Source organism: Bufo bufo, chromosome 4 (genome assembly GCF_905171765.1).
Source record: "Bufo bufo chromosome 4, aBufBuf1.1, whole genome shotgun sequence".
NCBI lineage: Eukaryota > Metazoa > Chordata > Amphibia > Anura > Bufonidae > Bufo > Bufo bufo.
Genome location: NC_053392.1, coordinates 555,253,479 through 555,273,791, shown reverse-complemented (window position 1 = coordinate 555,273,791; position 20,313 = coordinate 555,253,479). Strand labels below are relative to the sequence as shown.

The 20,313-nt window shown below is 45.6% G+C and overlaps 1 protein-coding gene across 1 annotated transcript in view; it reads left to right on the top strand.

Annotated features, from left to right (window-relative positions):
* EHBP1 (EH domain binding protein 1) overlaps positions 1-20,313 on the top strand; it is a 411,889-nt gene that overhangs the window by 156,177 nt on the left and 235,399 nt on the right. The window contains 2 exon segments of the mRNA XM_040430136.1: positions 922-1,044; positions 3,630-3,876. Of these exon segments, the coding sequence (XP_040286070.1) occupies positions 922-1,044; positions 3,630-3,876 (370 nt within the window).

Here is a 20,313-nt window from a genome sequence, read left to right as displayed (position 1 = left end):
GTGGACAAGAATAGGACATGTTCTATTTTTTTCGGGGTCGGAATTGCAGACCCGGAAGTGCGGATCCGCAATTCCGGATCCAGGCAATCGTGCTGCCCCATAGAAATTAATGGGTCCGCAATTCCGTTCCGCGAAATGCAGAACGAAATTAGGGATGTGTGAATGGATCCTTAAAGGTTTTTTTCAGACTCCTGGTATCGATGACCTGTCCTCAGGATAAGTCATCGATATCTGATTGGTGGTGGTCCAACGCTCTTCATTTCTACCAATCAAAGTGTAGTGGTCACTACACAATCACCCAGCGACTGCAGGGAACAGATGGGGGTCTCGGGTGTCGGTCCCCCATTGATCGGATATTGATGACTTATCCTCAGGATAGGTCATCAGTATCAGGAGCCTAAAAAACTCCTTTACAGAAATATTCCTAATTCTGTTGTCTCGCCCATGTAAAAGTCACAACTCCCAGCCACGCACCACGCTTCACACCTTCATGATACGGATGCTTTAGGTTGCACTCTGACCTGCCTTATTACTTTAACTCTTGCACTTGACTATTTCAATCCTTAAGAGGAACTGTTGGGTTTGCTACAAAAAAAACAGACGCCGATTTATTGCACTTGTAGTTGTATCCCTGTGTTACGGAGCCGCTATGTGAGCATGACCTTATATTATGAGTATGTGTTTATTATGTTTTTATTTTATGCTAATTTTTGCATGTTTCATCCGTGTTTGTAGCAGTAATCTTGCAAAGGAGTGTGTCTTTGCATATTATTGCACAACTCTTTGCATATTCTTTTCCCATGGAGCTTTGCCAGTGTCTCCACACACAGCTGGTCTCCTTAAGGAGAGCCGCTACCTCCCCAAAGCTTAGTAGTCATCTTTGTTATTTTAGTGGTGTAAATCATTCTTTTTCTGTTGTAGAACTAATTAACAAGTTGAATTTCCTGGATGAAGAGGAGCAGGATTTGGGGAACTCCGGCTCAACCCCCTTCGAAAGTTCTGACACAACCGATCTCAATCCATTTGGAGACCCAGATGCTGAAGGTAATAGTGGAGAAACTAATCCAGGAGTGGAATCCATGTAGCTCTTCTCACTTAGAGGTTGTGCAGCGATTTATATTGATGACCTATCCTGATCGGTGGGCGTCCGACAGCCAGCACCCTCGCCGATCAGCTGTTCAGTCTACTTTCACATCTGCGTTTTTTCCTTTCCGGTATTGAGATCAGTCATTGGATCTCAATACCGGAAAGGAAAACGCTTCAGTTTTGTCCTCATTCCTTGTCAATGGGGACGAAACTGAGCAGAACGCAGAGCACCAGAATGCATTCCGTTTGGTTGCGTTCCAATGCCAGACAGATGAACGCTGCAAGCAGCGTTTTTCAGTGCGTAATGGGATGCAGAGCAAGACTGATCCGGCATGAAACACAATGCAATTCAATGGTCCACAAAAGAAAACTGATCCGGCGCCTATTGACAATGGTTTTAGTGCCGTCATGGCTGTTTTAGAGAAAATACAACCGGATCCATTTATAACGGATGCAGACGGTTGTATTATCAGGACATAAGCGTTTTTCCTGATTCCTGCCGGATCAGGCAAGAACGCAGATGTGTATCAGAAGTGCAGGCCAATGACAAGTACTCGCTCCATTCACTTTATTGGAGCGAGTACTGGCAATTACACTACCCCACCGCTCCACAGGAGACAACGTGCTGTGTATAGGTCATCAATATAAATCGCTGCCCAATCCCTACACTACCCGAGCATCAGGCAGATAATGGCTAACAAGCAGTCGTAGGAACACTCATTAGTGATGATCTGCCAGTGTAAAGTGCCCCCGATTACCCAGTCATGATTTATTTGCCAGCAGCAGATTGTGGCATCTAAACAACCTCTGATGATGATTCAGTATAGGGACGAGCAATGGCATGGAGGAGATTGCAGCATGTAAATGCAGAGGTCTCCTCCACTGACGAGCAGGCGATTGTAGGGAAGGAACGCTTCCTTCCCGACAATTGTCTGCTCACTTGAGCAATGTAAAGGGACTTTTATGCACTTTTTGTGCAAAATCCATTGCTTTACAAGATACAGCAGAATTTTTTTTTCAAATAATAAGCGCATGTACCAGTTTCCCTCTTACCTTCTGGTTGTTCACACCTTGTGCTTTTCATCACTTGCCCATTTCATACATAGGTAAGTTAGGTTCACTTTGTGATGATAGATCCCCCTCCAGCAGACTTTTACAAGCCTCCACCTATTTCATCAGGTGTTTCTGCTGACATTTCCTGTATTCGATAGCGGTACACTCCCTCACAGCCAGGGCTCTTTTTCCCAAATTTTAGAAGAGCTATTCCATATAGTAGGACCCCATCACAGGTCATTGCTAAGTTAAAGGGATTTTATCCAGAATCATAATTTATCGCCTGATCACTGGAGATCCCTTCGATGGGACAAGATTGGGGGGAAATCATGCATGTTTGCTGCTGTTAAAAGTCAATAAAACTACAATCTGAGCATTGTATTTGGCAGTCTCCGTCAGTCCCACAGGGGCTGAATGCAGTGTACATGCGTGACTGCCACTTCATTCAAAGAGGTTACAGGGGACCCTCATTCTTTTGATCTATGGGGGTCCCAACTGTGAGACTTCCAGCATTCAGACATGTGTTGCCTATTGTGTGGACAAGTGATAAGTTATAATTCTGGTAAAGCCAGTTTAAAGGGGTTGTTCACCCTGGAGAGCCTTTCAGGCAGACCCCTCCCCTTCCCTGCCAGTGGGTTCTGGCTCCTGCGGTTCCCCTCTGCCGCACTCTGCTTGTCAACATCTGGTTTGAAGATATCTTGCAGCCGCTGCAGCCAATGACTGGCTGCAGTGGTGACGTGTCCCCCATGTGTCACGTGAACCACTGACATGATTCATGGGGGACATGTCACTGCTTTGGCCAGTCAAACCGGATGTTGACACGCAGAGAGTGGCAGCTGGCGCATGAGGGAGTCGGAACCCAGCAATGAGAAGCAGGCAAGTATGTTCCCGTTCCGGTGGTGTGGGGGGTGTTGTCCAAATGGCCCCCCATGGTGAACAAACCTCTTAACTCCACTTCTTACAAATGACTCGGGCTGGGTTTGTTAATACCACTTGAATAGATTTAGTTCAATAAGAGCTATATATGTTCTACTGCCGTGAGCTCCCCCTAGTGGTGGTTTCACACAAGCAGAATTTTACCATATAGCTCTGGCTGTATGACGGTAAGTTTTAAGAAATTAACCTCCTCACCATCCAAAGCCACTAGGAGTATTAGGTGTTAATCTGAGCTATCAATGGTTGGTAGATTCCAGAATGGATCCTATAATGGGGGCACAGTTTGCTATTTCCACTGTGAGCACCAACACGCTTCAAACGGGGGGTTTACAAATTCTGCATTCACCCCGATGCTAGGAAGTCATGCAGAAACCTGTGGTTGAATAGCTGTTGGAGAGTCAAGTGTTAAAACAAATTCTAGATTTCATTTTCCCTCCTATTATTTTGTGTTTTTATTTGTATACAGTTCTCTTGTCCAGTTCCTCTGTTAATCCACCCAGAAAGATATATATGATGACGTTGACAATTTTTTTTGTCATTTCACTGCTTTTTAGAAACAACCGTCGACAAATCCCCCTTAAAGGTGGAGGAGCCATTCGATGAAGAAAACCCATTTAAAGACCCCGAGCTCACAACCTACCGAAACCCATTTGATGAGCCAGACGCGGGGCCTGACCTGGCTATCGAATTTCATAAAGAATCCTCTCCACAACCAGCAAAGAGGAAGAACGCCAGACCTGTGGATATGACCAAATACCTCTACGCTAACAAAGCCAGACAGGAAGAGGATGAGCTCGATGAGTGAGTGGAATCTATACACCTTTTATATCTACTGATGAATTTAGGTTTTACTGTATAAGCAGAGGTTTTTCTTAAAACAACATGGCATGTCCACATAGCGTGTTTGACAAAAGAACATTTGATAGCACAGGGGACATGGAGACGTTAAGCCACCTGACATGCACAGTTCTACTGGAAAATTTGCTGTACACATTGGAAACCTGCCCAACAACTCAAGGAAGCAACTAGAGACACTTCAGTTCACAAAAACAGAGTCCTTTTAACCTCCATATTAACAAAACACCTGCATAAGCAGTCATCTGCAAGAGCTCTTACCCCCTAGTCCGTCGGGCAGAGCGCATTTTATATAATTCCATATGAAAAGCGGAGTTTATCTTAAAGTAATGTAAAAAATGAAAATCAGGCATCATATAGTACATGACAATCTCTTTCTAACAAAGCTAGAACAAGCCCTGTACCTCACATGGATCCAGAGATCTCCAAATTCATTGCTCTGCTAGATTTATATCAAGCTGACAGCTCGGGGGTGTGTCCTTTCTGCTGCAGCTCAGGGGGCGTGTCTCAGCTCTCCCTATCACAGCTCAGGAGGCGTGTCTCAGCTCTCTCTATCACAGCTCAGGAGGCGTGTCTCAGCTCTCCCTATCACAGCTCAGGAAGCAGTTGAAGGATGAAACTGAGCATGTGCGGCCATCTCAGACAAAAAAACAAACAGCAGGTGGCGCTATACAGATACATTTTATTGAATAACTCAGTGGCTATGCTAAACTTTTAATGCAGTTACAAAAGTATTAAAATCCAGGTGCCAGTTTGAAAACTGTAGAACATTTTTTTTGTGAGAACAACCCCTTTAAGCTGGCCATAGAGTTTAGATAGCAGGCATTTTCCCGCCGACAGCTATTCTTCCCGATCCCTCATACACACGGAGACTTGGCTCGATTGAGTTTGTCTGTGTTCTCGATAGGGAGAGGGGAGTACGCTGCTGCCAGACTTCCTGGTCTTTGCATATTGCCCCTTAAAATAGCCCCTTTTTTCCCCTGACATCTGCCATTACAAGAGGGTTGGGATGCCCATATACACATTAGGTAGTTGGCATTTGCCTACATTCATCTAATTTAGATGACCAGCTTTTTTTGTTGCAAGGACAAAATTCTAATCTCGGACCTCCAAAGAATGTGAAGCCCCGATTGAAAAGGATTTATGACAGATTATCCTTGCCATATAGTCCTCTGTATCCACCTACATAAAGCTCTAATCTTGTCATGTGACTGAAGGGGCCCATGCTGCCCCCTTTTGCTCAGGGGTAGTCTGTTTCAGTGGCCTAAGTGGAGTACAACTACCTGTGAACTTTTCCCAGCCAGAAGCTGCTGACATCGAAGATCTGGTATCTATGTAAAAATGGATCCTAGAAAAGGGGATCATTCACCACTCCTTATATGCCTGTTTTAGTAAATAACTGTATTCCCCATGTTCCTCAGTTATTGCTTCTAGAAGTGTATTAAAGGAGTTATCCAGGAAAAGATATTTATGACTAATCCTCAGGATAGGTTATCAGTATCAGATCTGTGGGGGGGGGCGACACCCGCGACCCCCGCCAATCAACTATTTTGAAGGGGCCTTGAGCGCTGCAGCCTTTTTCGAGGCCAGTGACATCACTGTACCTCACTCAAATGGCATACTTACAGCTCAGCCCTATTCAAGTCAATGGTACTGAGCTGCAGTACCAAGCATTGCCACTATACGATATACAGCACTGTGCTTGGAAAGCAGGCCGGGAGTCTACATGGTTCACCAGAGCGTAAGTGATTGCAGAGACTCCCTGATCGGCGGGAGTGTCGGGACTTGGACCCCCGCTGATCTGATAATGATGACCTATCCTGAGGATAAGTTATTAGTATCTTTTCCAGGATAACCCCTTTAATCAATTTGTTGATGTGTCTTACCACCAGTTGGGGGGGAAGTGTCCCTGCACAGTCTTTATCCTGCATAACATAGACCCAGGCATATGTTAAGGCACTTTGGAATAAAGACTACTATTTGCCTTGTTTTAACATATGTCTTTAATAATACTTGTAAAACTTAGCTTTTAATATCAATTGTTGTAAAATCCCTAACTGACCATTAAAGGCGTTCTGCAGTTTATTTTAACTGATGATCTATCCTCTGGATAGATCATCAGCATCTGACCGGCGGGGGTCCGACACCCGGAACCCTCGCCGACCAGCTGTTTGAGAAGGCAGCGGCGCTCCAGCAGCGCCGCGGCTTTCTCACTGTTTACCGCTGGCCCAGTGACGTCACGACTAGTATCAACTGGCCTGGGCGCGGCTAAGCTCTGTTCACTTGAAGGTGATAATCTCCAGAGGATAGATCATCAGTTAAAGGGAACTTGTCACCTGGATTTAGTGTATAGAGCTGAGGACATGGGCTGCTAGATGGCCGCTAGCACATCTGCAATACCCAGTCCCCATAGCTCTGTGTGCTTTTATTGTGTTAAAAAACCGTTTTGATCCATATGCAAATGACCTGATATGAGTCCTGTATCCAGAGATGAGTCAAGCGGAAAGGAGCCCAGCACCGCCCCGCGTCCTCCGAATCTCCTCCTTCCTGGCTGACGTCACAGAGCTGGAGCGCCGAAATCTCGTGATGCGCAAGCTAGTGCATGCGCAGTGTCGGCATCATGTTCATTCCCTGTGCTGGCTTCAGCACAGGGAACGAACTACGCATGCGCTAGCTCGCGCATCGCGAGATTTCGGCGCTCCAGCTCTGTGACGTCAGCCAGGAAGGAGGAGATTCGGAGGACGCGGGGCGGTGCTGGGCTCCTTTCCGCTTGACTCATCTCCGGACACAGGACTCATATCAGGTTCATTTGCATATGGATCAAAACGGTTTTTCAACATAATAAAAGCGCAGAGAGCTGTGGGGACTGGGTATTGCGGATGTGCTAGCGGCCATCTAGCAGCCCATGTCCTCAGCTCTATGCACAAAATCCTGGTGACAGGTTCCCTTTAAAACAAATTATAGAACCCCTTTAAATAACCTATATTAAAACTATCAGTTGTGTCGCCTCATTAATTCTGAGTACTTTACCAGCACTGTTAGGCTACTTTCATACTAGCATTTTTGCTGGATCCGGCAGGGTTCAGCGAAAACGCTTTCGTTACTGATAATACAACCATCTGCATCCGTTATGAACGGATCCGGTTGTATTATCTTTAACATGGCCAAGACGGATCCGTCATGAACTCCATTGAAAGTCAATGGAGGACGGATCCGTTTTCTATTGTGGCAGATAAAAACGGATCCGTCCCCATTGACTTACATTGTGGGTCATGCCGGATCCGTCTTGCTCCGCATCCTAGGACGGAAAGCAAACCACAACATGCTGCGCTTTGCTCTCCAGTATGAGAACGTAACGGAATGCATTTTGGAGCATTCCGTTCTGTTCAGTTCAGTTTTTTGTCCCCATTGACAATGAATGCGGACAAAATTGAAGCGTTTTTTTTTCCCGGTGTTGAGCCCCTATGACGGATCTCTAGTCGCACAGTGGTGAGATTATGGTAGCCGCGCGCTGGTTTCAGACTCTGCTCATGGAACTCAAACACTGCTTAAGGGAATGTGTAGTACACCAGTGACGCCTCTATGAGGGAAAGTAACTAATAGGTAATACTATGTGGTAGGCAGGGACAGAGTTCCATGAGAAGAGTCTGGAGCCAGCGCGCGGCTACCAGACTCTCACCGCTGATATATTAGCACTGAGCGACTAACAGTGCTGGTAAAGCACTCTGAGAATTAATGAGGCGACACAACAGATTGTTTTAATATAGGTTATTTAATGGTCCGTTAGGGATTTTACAACAATTGATATTAAAAGCTAAGTTTTAAAAGTATTATTAAAGACATATGTTAAAAGAAGGCAAATAGTCTACATGTTTAATTGTAAATTTTTATCCCTGCACAGTCTGACACTGTCCAGTCAGGCAATACCCAACTGCAAATTTATTCACAAATTTCTAGTATCAATAACTGAGGAACAGAACAACATGGAGTCTTAAGAATAGATGCTCCAGAATAATTACATGGGAAATGCAAGTAGTTACTAAAACAGACATGTCAGGAGTAATGTTTGGTCCTCTCCGAGACCCTGCTGTGGACAGATCTTGGCCATTCCCTTCATCTGTTCTGTATTGCCCCTAGAGTGACCTCAGTGCTTGTAGGATGCACTGGAACGCACCTTGTCCCTAGTCTTCTCTCTTCTGTCTACGGCATTCCAGGTCAGTAAGATATACAGTCCTGATCAAAAGTTTAAGACCACTTGAAAAATCGCAAAAAAAAATCATATTTAGCATGGCTGGATCTTAACAAGGTTCCAAGTAGAGCTTCAACATGCAACAAGAAGAAATGGGAGCGAGACAAAACATTTTTTGAGCATTCAATTTAATGAAAACAACGAATAAACTGAAACAGGCTGTTTTTCAGCTGATCAAAAGTTTAGGACCACACCTCCAAAAAAAACTAAACCCCCCCCCCCCAAAACAGAAATCCAACTTCCAAACATGAACTCAGTAATGAGTAGCTCCGCCGTTATTGTTCATCACTTCCAAAATTTGTTTCGGCTTGCGTGATGCAAGCGTTTCCATGAGGTGAGTGGGAACATTTCTCCAAGTGGTGAAGACGGCCGCACGAAGGCCATCTACTGTCTGGAACTGTTGTCCATTTTTGTAAACTTCCCTTGCCATCCATGCCCAATGGTTCTCAATTGAATTTAGATCAGGGGAACACACAGGATGGGCCAAAAGAGTGATGTTATTCTCCTGGGAGAAGTCCCTTGTCCTGCGGGCATTGTGTACTGTAGCGTTGTCCTGTTGAAAAACCCAGTCGTTACCACACAGACGAGGGCCCTCAGTCATGAGGAATGCTCTCTGCAACATCTGGACATAGCCAGCGGCCGTTTGACGCCCCTGCACTTCCTGAAGCTCCATTGTTCCACTGAAGGAAAAAGCACCCCAGACCATTATGGCGCCCCCTCCACTGTGGCGCGTAGAAAACATCTCAGGTGGGATCTGCTTGTCATGCCAGTAACGTTGGAAACCATCAGGACCATCAAGGTTACATTTTTTATCATCAGAGAATAAAACTTTCTTCCACCTTTGAATGTCCCATGTTTGGTGCTCTCTTGCAAAGTCCAAACGAGCAGTTCTGTGGCGTTCAAGGAGACGAGGTCTTTGAAGACGTTTTTTGTTATTTAAGCCCTTCAGTCTCAGATGCCGTCTGATGGTTATGGGGCTGCAGTCAGCACCAGTAAGGGCCTTATTTTGGGTCGAGGATCGTCCAGTGTCTTGACGGACAGCCAATTGGATCCTCCGGCTCAGTGCTGATGACATTTTTTTGGGTCTTCCACTTGACTTTTTTGTTCCATAACCCTTAGGATCATTTAAGAAATTCCAAATGACTGTCTTACTGCGTCCCACCTCAGCAGCGATGGCGCGCTGTGAGAGACCCTGCTTATGCAGTTCAACAACCCGACCACGTTCAAAAAGGGAGAGTTTTTTTGCCTTTGCCATCACAACGTGTGACTACCTGACAGAAAATGACAATGAATCCACATCTTTGCACAGATTTGGCCTTTTAAAGGCATGTGGTCCTAACATTTGGATCAGCTGAAAAACAACCTGTTACAGTTTAATTTCTTATTTTCAATTAATTGAATGCTCAAAAAATGTTTTGTCTCACTCTCATTTCTTCTTGTTGCATGTTGAAGCTCTACTTGGAACCTTGTTAAGATCCAACAATGTAAAATAAGATTTTTTGCCATTTTTCAAGTGGTCTTAAACTTTTGATCAGGACTGTATTACAAGTAACCGGTGAAGAATCTCAGAGCTGTGGAGAGGTGTCACTGCTCATGTCTTAAGCAGAGCCCTTCCCTTGGGTCCTAGTAGCAGTAGGCACCTTGATTTCCTGACTCCTAGGATTTGTCTTGCCTCATTTTAGAGGATATTCCAGTTTTAGTAAATACAGAATATTATAAGAAAATATATACACTTATCTAATATACTTTCAGTATAAATTGTTTGCAGTTAACAAGATCTCTTCTTGCCTTCATCCAATAGAAACCTTCATGTTTAATCCTTTTAAGCCTTTGGGTAAGGCCTCATGCACACGACCGTTTTTTTTTGCAGTCCACAAAAACGGGTTCCGTAGTTCCGTGATCCGTGTCCGTTTTTTCTTCCGTGGGTCTTCCTTGATTTTTGGAGGATCCACGGACATGAAGGAAAGTAAAAAAAAAAGGCGTTTTGGTGTCCGCCTGGCCGTGCGGAGCCAAACGGATCCGTCCTGACTTACAATGCAAGTCAATGGGGACGGATCCGTTTGACGTTGACACAATATGGTGCAATTGCAAACGGATCCGTCCCCCATTGACTTTCAATGTAAAGTCAGGAGTCCCTATTAATATACCATAGGATCTGAGTTTTCTCCAATCCGATGGTATATTTTAACTTGAAGCCCCCCCCTTATCATTGGTGGCAGCGGAGAGTTCCGATCGGAGTCCCAGTTTAATCGCTGGGGCTCCGATCGGTTACCATGGCAGCCAAGACACTACTGCAGTCCTGGCTGCCATGGTTACTTAGCAATTTTAGAAGCATTATACTTACCTGCGATGTCTGTGACCAGCCGGGCGCTGCTCCTACTGGTAAGTGAAAGGTCTGTGATATAAGCAATGCGCCGCACAGACCTTTCACTTTACCAGTAGGAGGAGCGCCCGGCCGGACACAGACAGCGCAGGTAAGTATAATGCTTCTAAAATTGCTAAGTAGCCATGGCAGCCAGGACTGCAGTAGCATCTTGGCTGCCATGGTAACCGATCGGAGCCTCAGCGATTAAACTGGGACTCCGATCGGAACTCTCTGCTGCCACCAATGATGGGGGGGGGGTGTTTTTAATTGGGGGGGGGGGAGAGAGTGGAGGCCGCACTGGCCACCAATGAATATAATACTGGGGAGGGAGGGGGGCCGCACTGGCCACCAATGAATTTAAAACTGGGGAGGGAGGGGGGTCTGGCCCTTACAGGGGGCTATAATACGCACAAATAACCTCTCAGGTGCGGCACCTGAGGGGTTAATTGTGCGGATCACAGTGCCCTGTAAGAGATCGGGTGCTACCAGGTAGCAGGGGGCAGTCATGTACACAGTTCTTAGTATATTCGAACTTGAAGCGTCCCCATCACTATGGGAACGCCTCTGTGTTAGAATATACTGTCGGATCTTAGTTTTTACGATGTGAAAACTCAGATCTGAAAAAGCTTTTATGCAGACGGATCTGCGGATCCGTCTGTGCGAAAGTAGCCTACGGACACGGATCACGGACGCGGATGATAATCTTGTGTGCCTCAGTCTTTTTTCACAGACCCATTAACTTGAATGGGTCCGCGAACCGTTGTCGAAAGTCAATGGGTCCGCAGAAAATCAAGGAAAACGGAACAACGGACACGGATGCACACAACGGTCGTGTGCATGAGGCCTAAAAATCTGTCCTGATGGACACACAGGTGAATGGCTTGTTGCTAAACACAGCTCTGATAAGTCTGTTGTAACTGTAAAGAAGCATGCACCTATGTGTCTATCACAAGACCAGGACAGATTTTAAGCCACTGGGAGTGAATATAAAAGCCTCTGTTGGATGATGGCAAGCAGAGATCTTGAAAACCACAAGTAATCGATACAGAACTTATATTGAAAATTGCATTCATTTTTGGTATGCAAAGAAGACCCGTTATTTGCTGAAACTACAATGCCCCTTTAAATAAGTAATGTATCCGTTACCTGTGTCTGGACACATAAACATTTTAAAAAAGGCTGCTTTCAGACTTGTGTTGTTTTCCGGTATTGAGATCCGGCAGAGGATCTCAATACCGGGAAAAAACGTTTCCATTTAGTCCTCATGCATTCTGAATGGAAAGAGATCCGTTCAGGATGCGTTCAGGATGTCTTCCGTTCCGGCAGCATTCCGTTTTGTGACTGGACACAAAACTGCTGTAAGCTGCGGTTCTGTGTCCGGTCATAAAAATGGAAAAAAATGGATCCGGCACTGAAAACATTGTAAGTCAATGGTGACGGATCCGTTTTTTAGGAGCCTAAGAAACCAGATCCTTCACCCATTGGCTTTCAATGTATTTAGTGACCGATCCTTTTTTTTTTTTCGTTTTGATTTCGCACAACCGCATCCTAATGGAACAGATGCATCCTGATGTGCAAAATCAAATTGGATCCGTTTAATTCCGGTATAGAGGTCCTCTGCCAGATCTCAATACCGAAATTAACAACCCAAGTGTGAAAGTAGCCTAAGAACGGTGTAAAATAATAAAAGAAGTAATACTCACCTGACTGATCCCCTGCCGCTCCTGCCCTGACCCCTTCCAGGTCCTTCACCTGCCTCTGTGCTTCCTGGTCCGTCTCGACGTGTGACACAGCACCCAGTGATTGGCTGTAGTGTCACCGCTGTGACCAGTGATTGGCTGTAGTGTCACCGCTGTGACCAGTGATTGGCTGTAGTGTGTCACCTCTGTGACCAGTGATTGGCTTTAGTGTGACCTCAGTGACCAGTGATTGGCTGTAGTGTGTCACCGCTGTGACCAGTGATTGGCTGTAGTGTCACCGCTGTGACCAGTGATTGGCTGTAGTGTGTCACCGCTGTGACCAGTGATTGGCTGTAGTGTGTCACCTCTGTGACCAGTGATTGGCTGTAGTGTCACCTCTGTGACCAGTGATTGGCTGTAGTGTGTCACCGCTGTGACCAGTGATTGGCTGTAGTGTGTTACCGCTGTGACCAGTGATTGGCTGTAGTGTGTCACCTCTGTGACCAGTGATTAGCAGTAGTGTGTCACCTCTGTGACCAGTGATTGGCTGTAGTGTGTCACCTCTGTGACCAGTGATTGGCAGTAGTGTGTCACCTCTGTGACCAGTGATTGGCTGTAGTGTCACCGCTGTGACCAGTGATTGGCTGTAGTGTCACCGCTGTGACCAGTGATTGGCTGTAGTGTCACCTCTGTGACCAGTGATTGGCTGTAGTGTCACCTCTGTGACCAGTGATTGGCTGTAGTGTGTCACCTCTGTGACCAGTGATTGGCTGTAGTGTATCACCGCTGTGACCAGTGATTGGCTTTAGTGTGTCACCGCTGTGACCAGTGATTGGCTGTAGTGTGTCACCGCTGTGACCAGTGATTGGCTGTAGTGTGTCACCTCTGTGACCAGTGATTGGCTGTAGTGTGTCACCTCTGTGACCAGTGATTGGCTGTAGTGTGTCACCTCTGTGACCAGTGATTGGCTGTAGTGTCACCTCTGTGACCAGTGATTGGCTGTAGTGTCACCTCTGTGACCAGTGATTGGCTGTAGTGTCACCTCTGTGACCAGTGATTGGCTGTAGTGTCACCTCTGTGACCAGTGATTGGCTGTAGTGTGTCACCGCTGTGACCAGTGATTGGCTGTAGTGTGTCACCGCTGTGACCAGTGATTGGCTGTAGTGTGTCACCTCTGTGACCAGTGATTGGCAGTAGTGTGTCACCTCTGTGACCAGTGATTGGCTGTAGTGTGTCACCTCTGTGACCAGTGATTGGCTGTAGTGTGTCACCTCTGTGACCAGTGATTGGCTGTAGTGTGTCACCTCTGTGACCAGTGATTGGCTGTAGTGTGTCACCTCTGTGACCAGTGATTGGCTGTAGTGTGTCACCTCTGTGACCAGTGATTGGCTGTAGTGTCACCGCTGTGACCAGTGATTGGCTGTAGTGTCACCGCTGTGACCAGTGATTGGCTGCAGCATGCACATGTCTGGGTAAAGAAACCTGATACGTTGTTGAAGCCAAGCCCTGGACATTCCCTTTAAAGGGGCTGTGCCAAGTTTGCAAGTTGCCCCCTCCCCACAGGATATGGGATAACTAACCGATTGCTAGGGTTCCAACCACTAGGACCCCCGGAGATCCTGAGAACAGGGATCCTGCTTCCCCGATCTGTTGGAGCGGCAGGTCAGGTATGCGCCCTGACGCTATATTCATTTGGCTATTTCCGGAGGTCCCATTGAGAATGAATGGAGCAGCAGGACGCAAGCCTGACCTGCCACTCCATCAGATCAGGGGAATGGGACCCCCGTGCTTGGGATCCCAGCAGTTAGACCCCAGTCATCAGTTAGTTATCCCCTTTAGCTATATGTGACGCTGAACACTGATTTAATACACAGTGCTGCCGAACCATGTCTAGATTGCTAGGAATCTGCCGGCTCTATCCCCTCCTTGTAATTTGGATGATGGACGCTCTGGGTCTGTACCTCTAGCCACTAGAAGTTCTTTTTTATCTGCTTCTTGTAAGAGTAAAACATTGATATGTGCTGCAGGTGCTCTTCAATTAAGCAGAAGATTACATTGGTAAGAGTTGATTTTTAATTAGTGTAAAATACAGGGCGTCCGGCTGTCATAGAATGAGCTTCACATGAAACATATAATTCAGATACGTAATTGCAGGTGAACTTCTGGATCTGTCATTTAGGTGTGGATTTATTTTGCAGTGATTATAATGTTAAAAAACAATTAAACGGCCAAACAATTTGGTAATGATCACGGACTCGGTGTTCCTATTTGTATATGTGATGACCTGCATAATTATTTTAAGACAGTGGTTCCAAGACGTGTCTTTAGATCCCACCAATAATGCAGAAGTGGGATACTTAGGCCCCTTTCACACGAGCGAGTATTCCGTGCGGATGCGATGCGGGAGGTGAACGCATTGCACCCGCACTGAATACTGACCCATTCATTTCTATGGGGCTGTGCACACGAGCGGTGATTTTCACGCATCACTTTTGCGTTGCGTGAAAATCGCAGCATGCTCCTCTTTGTGCGTTTTTCACGTAATGCAGGCCCCATAGAAATGAATGGGGTTGCGTGAAAATCGCAAGCATCCGCAAGCAAGTGCGGATGCGGTGCGATTTTCACGCACGGTTGCTAGGAGACGATCGGGATGGAGACCCGAACCTTATTATTTTCCCTTATAACATGGTGATTCACCATGGTAAAAGATCATGTGACGTACCATGTGATGACCAGAGTGACGTCATCCCAGGTCCTTAAACTATAGTTAATGCTCTCCACAGGTCCTAGACAGTAAAAGAGTCAGACGGAGATTCCGGGCCGCGAGCAAGTGTATTAAGGTGAGTTAAATGATTTTATTTATTTTTTTTAACCCCCTCCAGCCCTGTTTTACTTTGCATTCTGTATTCAGAATGCTATTATTTTCCCTTATAACCATTTTACAAGGGAAAATAATACTATTTACAGAACACCGATCCCAAGCCCGAACTTCTGTGAAGAAGTTCGGGTTTGGGTACCAAACACGCGCGATTTTTCTCACGCGAGTGCAAAACGCATTACAATGTTTTGCACTCGCGCGGCAAAATCGCGGGTGTTCCCGCAACGCACCCGGACATTTTTCCGCAACGCCCGTGTGAAAGAGGCCTTAGGGTCCCGATATCCCTAATCATTCCCTTGTGCGGCACACTCGGCCATTGAAGCGGTTTTCCAGGATCTAACTAGACTGTGTGCAGGTAGACTGCGGACCACGGGCCCTTCCGATAGTTGATCAGCAGGGGTGGCGATGGTCAGACCACCGTCTGCCTGATGTTGATGGCCTTTCCTGATCTAGTACCAAGGAGGTGTCCGTCTGCATTGGAGCTGTCGGCACAGGGAGGATAGGAGATCTTTAGTAGGACTGCTTCATTTATCTTTTATTTATTTTTATTTTTTTATTTTATTTATTTAAAATCAAGCATATTAAACATACGGTATTGATTTCCGTTCATTTTCATGTTTTGTTTTGCATTCTATTATCTGTTTGTTTCAAAAGAAATTAAACTGCACTTTCATATTGTACTTTTCTTTCTTACTACTCGTAAAAGACGTGACACTGCCTGTTCTGTAGAGATCACTTGTCCACAGTCATCTCATTATCATCATAGGCATAATTACAATGAAAGGTAACTAATAGATAGTTAATACAGATATATATATTTATTTATTTTGAATTTTTTTGTGATTTGTTGATGGTCATAGCTCACTTTCTTCCCATCTCCTTGGACATTCTATGCCCACATAGAAGTCATTGAGGGACATTTATCAAGACTGGCGTACCCATACACCAGTCTTAAACTCCCTGCGCTGGAGTGAGATGTTCGTCATTTATTAAGAGGCAGATGCCTTGTAAAAAATTAGGCGCATCTCTGGGGCTGGCCTAGACTTCAGCTATAACCTACACCAGTTTCTGGGCCAAGTTATCGCAAATTTGGCGGGCCACATGAAGCCCCTCCCCCTCCTGTGAAGCCCTGCCTCCTTTTCTCTCCACTTCAGAGAAGTATCGAGAAGTTTAAGTATGTGCCATATTTTGCAACTCTTTTTACGGGTAAAGCGCTTTGTGAATGTCCCTCAGTGGGTTGTTCTCCAGCAGAGGCTTTTCATCTTCAAGTGACTGCTGGAAAGCAAATTTCCGGAAGTGCATTGGTTCAGCTAAGAGCAGCATCTTGGGCCAAATGACTGTTGCCATCACCATGTTAAGGCTACTTTCACACTCGCGTTTTGTGCGGATCCGTCATGGATCTGCACAGATGGATCCGTTCAGATAATACAACCGCCTGCATCCGTTCAGAACGGATCTGTTTGTATTATCTTTAACATAGCCAAGACTGATCCGTCTTGAACACCATTGAAAGTCAATGGAGGACGGATCCGTTTTCTATTGTGCCAGATTGTGTCAGTGAAAACGGATCCGTCCCCATTGACTTACATTGTGTGGCAGGACGTTTGCAAGCAGCGTTTTCGTGTCTGTCCCCAAAGCGGAATGGAGACTGAACTGATGCAAACTGAACAGATCCTTTTCCATTCAGAATGCATTAGAATGCAAACTGATCCGTTTTGGACCGCTTCTGAGAGCCCTGAACGCATCTCGCAAACGGAAAGCCAAAACGTGAGTATGAAAGTGGACTAAGTAAAAAAAAAAAAAAAAAAAAGTAAAAACAGATTAGAAAAGAGCTTGCTTCATAATTAGTAAAAAAAATATCAAGAGAATTATCTCCGTAATGCCTATTTTATTGTTTTATCACGTTTTCAACACCCCCGTTCGGGCACTTTTTTTTTTTACCTCAACCCTTACAACCCCTGTAGGCTACTTACACACTAGTGTTTTTACTGGATCCGGCACGGTTCAGCAAAAACGCTTCCGTTACTGATAATACAACCGTCTGCATGCGTTATGAACGGATCCGGTTGTATTATCTGTAACATAGCCAAGACGGATCCGTCATTAACTCCATTGAAAGTCAATGGGGGACGGATCCGTTTTCTATTGTCAGAGTCATGATGGATCCGTCTTGCTCCGCATCCCAGGACGGAAAGCAAATCGCAGCATGCTGCGGTGTGCTCTCCGGTATGAGAATGGAACCAAATGCATTTTGGAGCATTCCGTTCTGTTCAGTTACGTTTTGTCCCCATTAACAATGAATGAGGACAAAACGGAAGCGTTTTTTTCAGGTATTGAGACCCTATGACGGATTTCAATATCGGAAAATATTAACGCTGGTGTAAAAGTAGCCTTTACTACACTTCTATTTACATCACCTACATTCCTAACACATTTGTGGGTGGCGTGCTGCTGTGAGTAGGGTGCCCTGTTACCCTCTGGCAGCCATTTTTGGGGGTTTTCATTGTTAGTAAAATATCGTAGCCTGAGATGTGATTATGTAAACCTGAAGCGGTCTCATCCCCTTTACGTCTGAGTAAGATGTTCATCGCTGGTTTGACTCTCAGGCTAACTCGATTTGTGACACCTCAGAACTGGCTGCGGCCCCCGCCGAAATCTAATACTCTTCACATATTCCTGATTGCATTAAGGCTTTAGTGGGAAGGCACGGGTTGTGGAGGGGTGAAAAAAATAATACATTTGATGGATTGCAACCTCTCAGTCAGGAAAATTTCTATTGCCCATCTCCAAATTGCTCCGCGTGTTTTTTTGCCCAGTGATTTTTTTTTTCCCATTAGCCATATTAGCCTCGCTGCACTCTGCTTTTCAGTGTATTGCAAATAGGCTTTTTAATTTACTGACTGTGAAGCGGCTGCAGCCTTAATGGCTCACAATTAGATTTGCTGCAGCCTTAATAATGAGATGCCTTTCTGGAAGGGGGCCGCATATTTGTGTTCATTTGCAAGTGATTATGTCATAAATAGGTTTCCATTTCTAAAATTATTACGCGCGTGTATATTATATTCTAGCGCTCCAGTCAACAGTTTTTACTTGACGTTCTATATACAAAAGCCATTTTGTGTTTTTTTACTAAAAATGGAAAACCTTATTCCATAAAAGGTTGCTGAGCTTTTTTCATTGAAGGCATATGCCTATTCTGTGTCGTTAACTATTTTGCTGACGGGTTTCTGGACAATTTTTCCACTTTTGACACAAATTAATTGATAATTAATGTCCTACTATCATATCCTTATATATTCTGAACTTAAGGTAATGAGTTTACCTCCACATTCTGTGTATCTCCTGACACCCATAAAGGGATATTCCGGTAGGTACAAGTTATCCCTATCCACAGGATAGGGGATGACTATCGGATCGGTGGGGGTCTTACCACTAGGACCCCCACTGATCTCATGAACGGGGGCCCATACCCCCTGCAGGCCCCTTATTCCTCCCCTAAAATGACCAGAGCGGCCGGTTGCAAATGTTTCTGAGATAGCCAATGTCCTGTGTATAGGGGAAAACTTCTACCTACCGGAATACTCCTTTTAAAGGGGTTTTGCAAGAATGGGGGGCATTTGGAAAACTCCATGCCCCCCCCCAACTAGGACAGACGTTTAAAGGGCAGATTACTTACCTGCTTCCTGGTGCCGGCTCCTCGCTACTTCTCCTGTGATTCTCCACTGGGCTCTTTCGCATCCGGTTTGACATCACCATCGCAGTGGAGACCAGATTCCATTGTGTCATGTGACCATTTGTCCTGACAAAAGGGTAGCTGGTCACCACCACAGCCAATCACTGGCGCGGGATGTCAAAGCGGATGTTTACAGTGAGCAAGCCCAGCGAAGCATTGCAGGTCCGAAGGAGAAGGAGCGGGGAGCCAGCGCCGGGCAGCAGGTTTGTAATCTTCCCTCACAGGTCTGGCCAAGTGGGGGTTTTGCCAACCCCACCCCATTCTTGCACATCACCTTTAAGAATATAAAATTCTTACCTTGTATCATGATTAACTTTATGCAAATTATGCCACAAACAAGATTTTTTGTTTTCGGTAGGGGGAGCCTAAAATGTTACCTAAATAAAAATGGTTTTAGAAGCCAGCGCCTTAAAAGGATTTTACGGGGGTTTAATATTTGTGGCCTATACTCAGGATATGTCATCAATATCTGATCGGTGGAGGTCCAACTCCAGGCACCACTGCTGATCAGATGGTTGAAGAGGCCGGTAAGCGCTATGGCCTCCTCACAACACACCAAGTACAATGCTACATTCTATAGAGGTACATTCTATAGTGGCTGTGCTTGGTATTGCAGCCCAGACCCATTCATTTGAATGGGACCAAAGTGCATGCTGGCCATGGGACCAATAAACGTGATGTCACTGGCCTAGGAAGAGGCCGAGGTGCTCACCAGAACATCATGGTCTTTTCAAAAGGCTGGTCTGTGGGGGCTGCCGGGTGTAGGACCCCCACTGATCAGATAATGACAACAAGGGCGGACTGGCCACCCGAGCCCTCCTCTTTACCATTGGACAGGTACATACTACTGGGGGAACTATAGGGGGGTCATTATTAGGCGAAGACCAGGCAGCATGCTGAAGCTAGGGCTGCTTTGGTGTTGTGGCCCACATCTCACCTCCTAAGCCCCTTGCTCCATATCCATATTAGAGACGAATTGGAGGAGAGGACGTGGCAGTTATTGATGGCCACCACAGAGGGAGAAGCTTCTAGGTAGTATGTTGTGCCGCATTTGTGGTATTTGGTTCTGTGGGATGGTATTTTGTGCTGCACTGTTTTGTATTACTGACCCTGACAACTTGTATTGGCCCCATGTACTTCTGTCAATTTGGACCCATCTACAACATTGGGGCCACTTTTATTTTTTTTTCCAGGGCCATTTTAAGCTCCTAGTCTGCTTCTGAATGCTGACCTATGCTGAGGATAGGCCATAAGTATTGAATTTCCTGGAAACGTGTTCCTGCCCGACTGTCACTCTATTCTTCTCACTTTGGAGCAATAAAGTTGCCGCAATAAATTGGGAGATCTCTGGATCCATGTGAGGTGCAGGGCTGATTGTAGCTTTGCTAGAAAGAGATGGTCATGTACTATGATGTCTGATTATAGCCTTTTGCATCAATCATGGCATAGCGCCTTTAAAAGAAGCCCCATTGCAGCTAT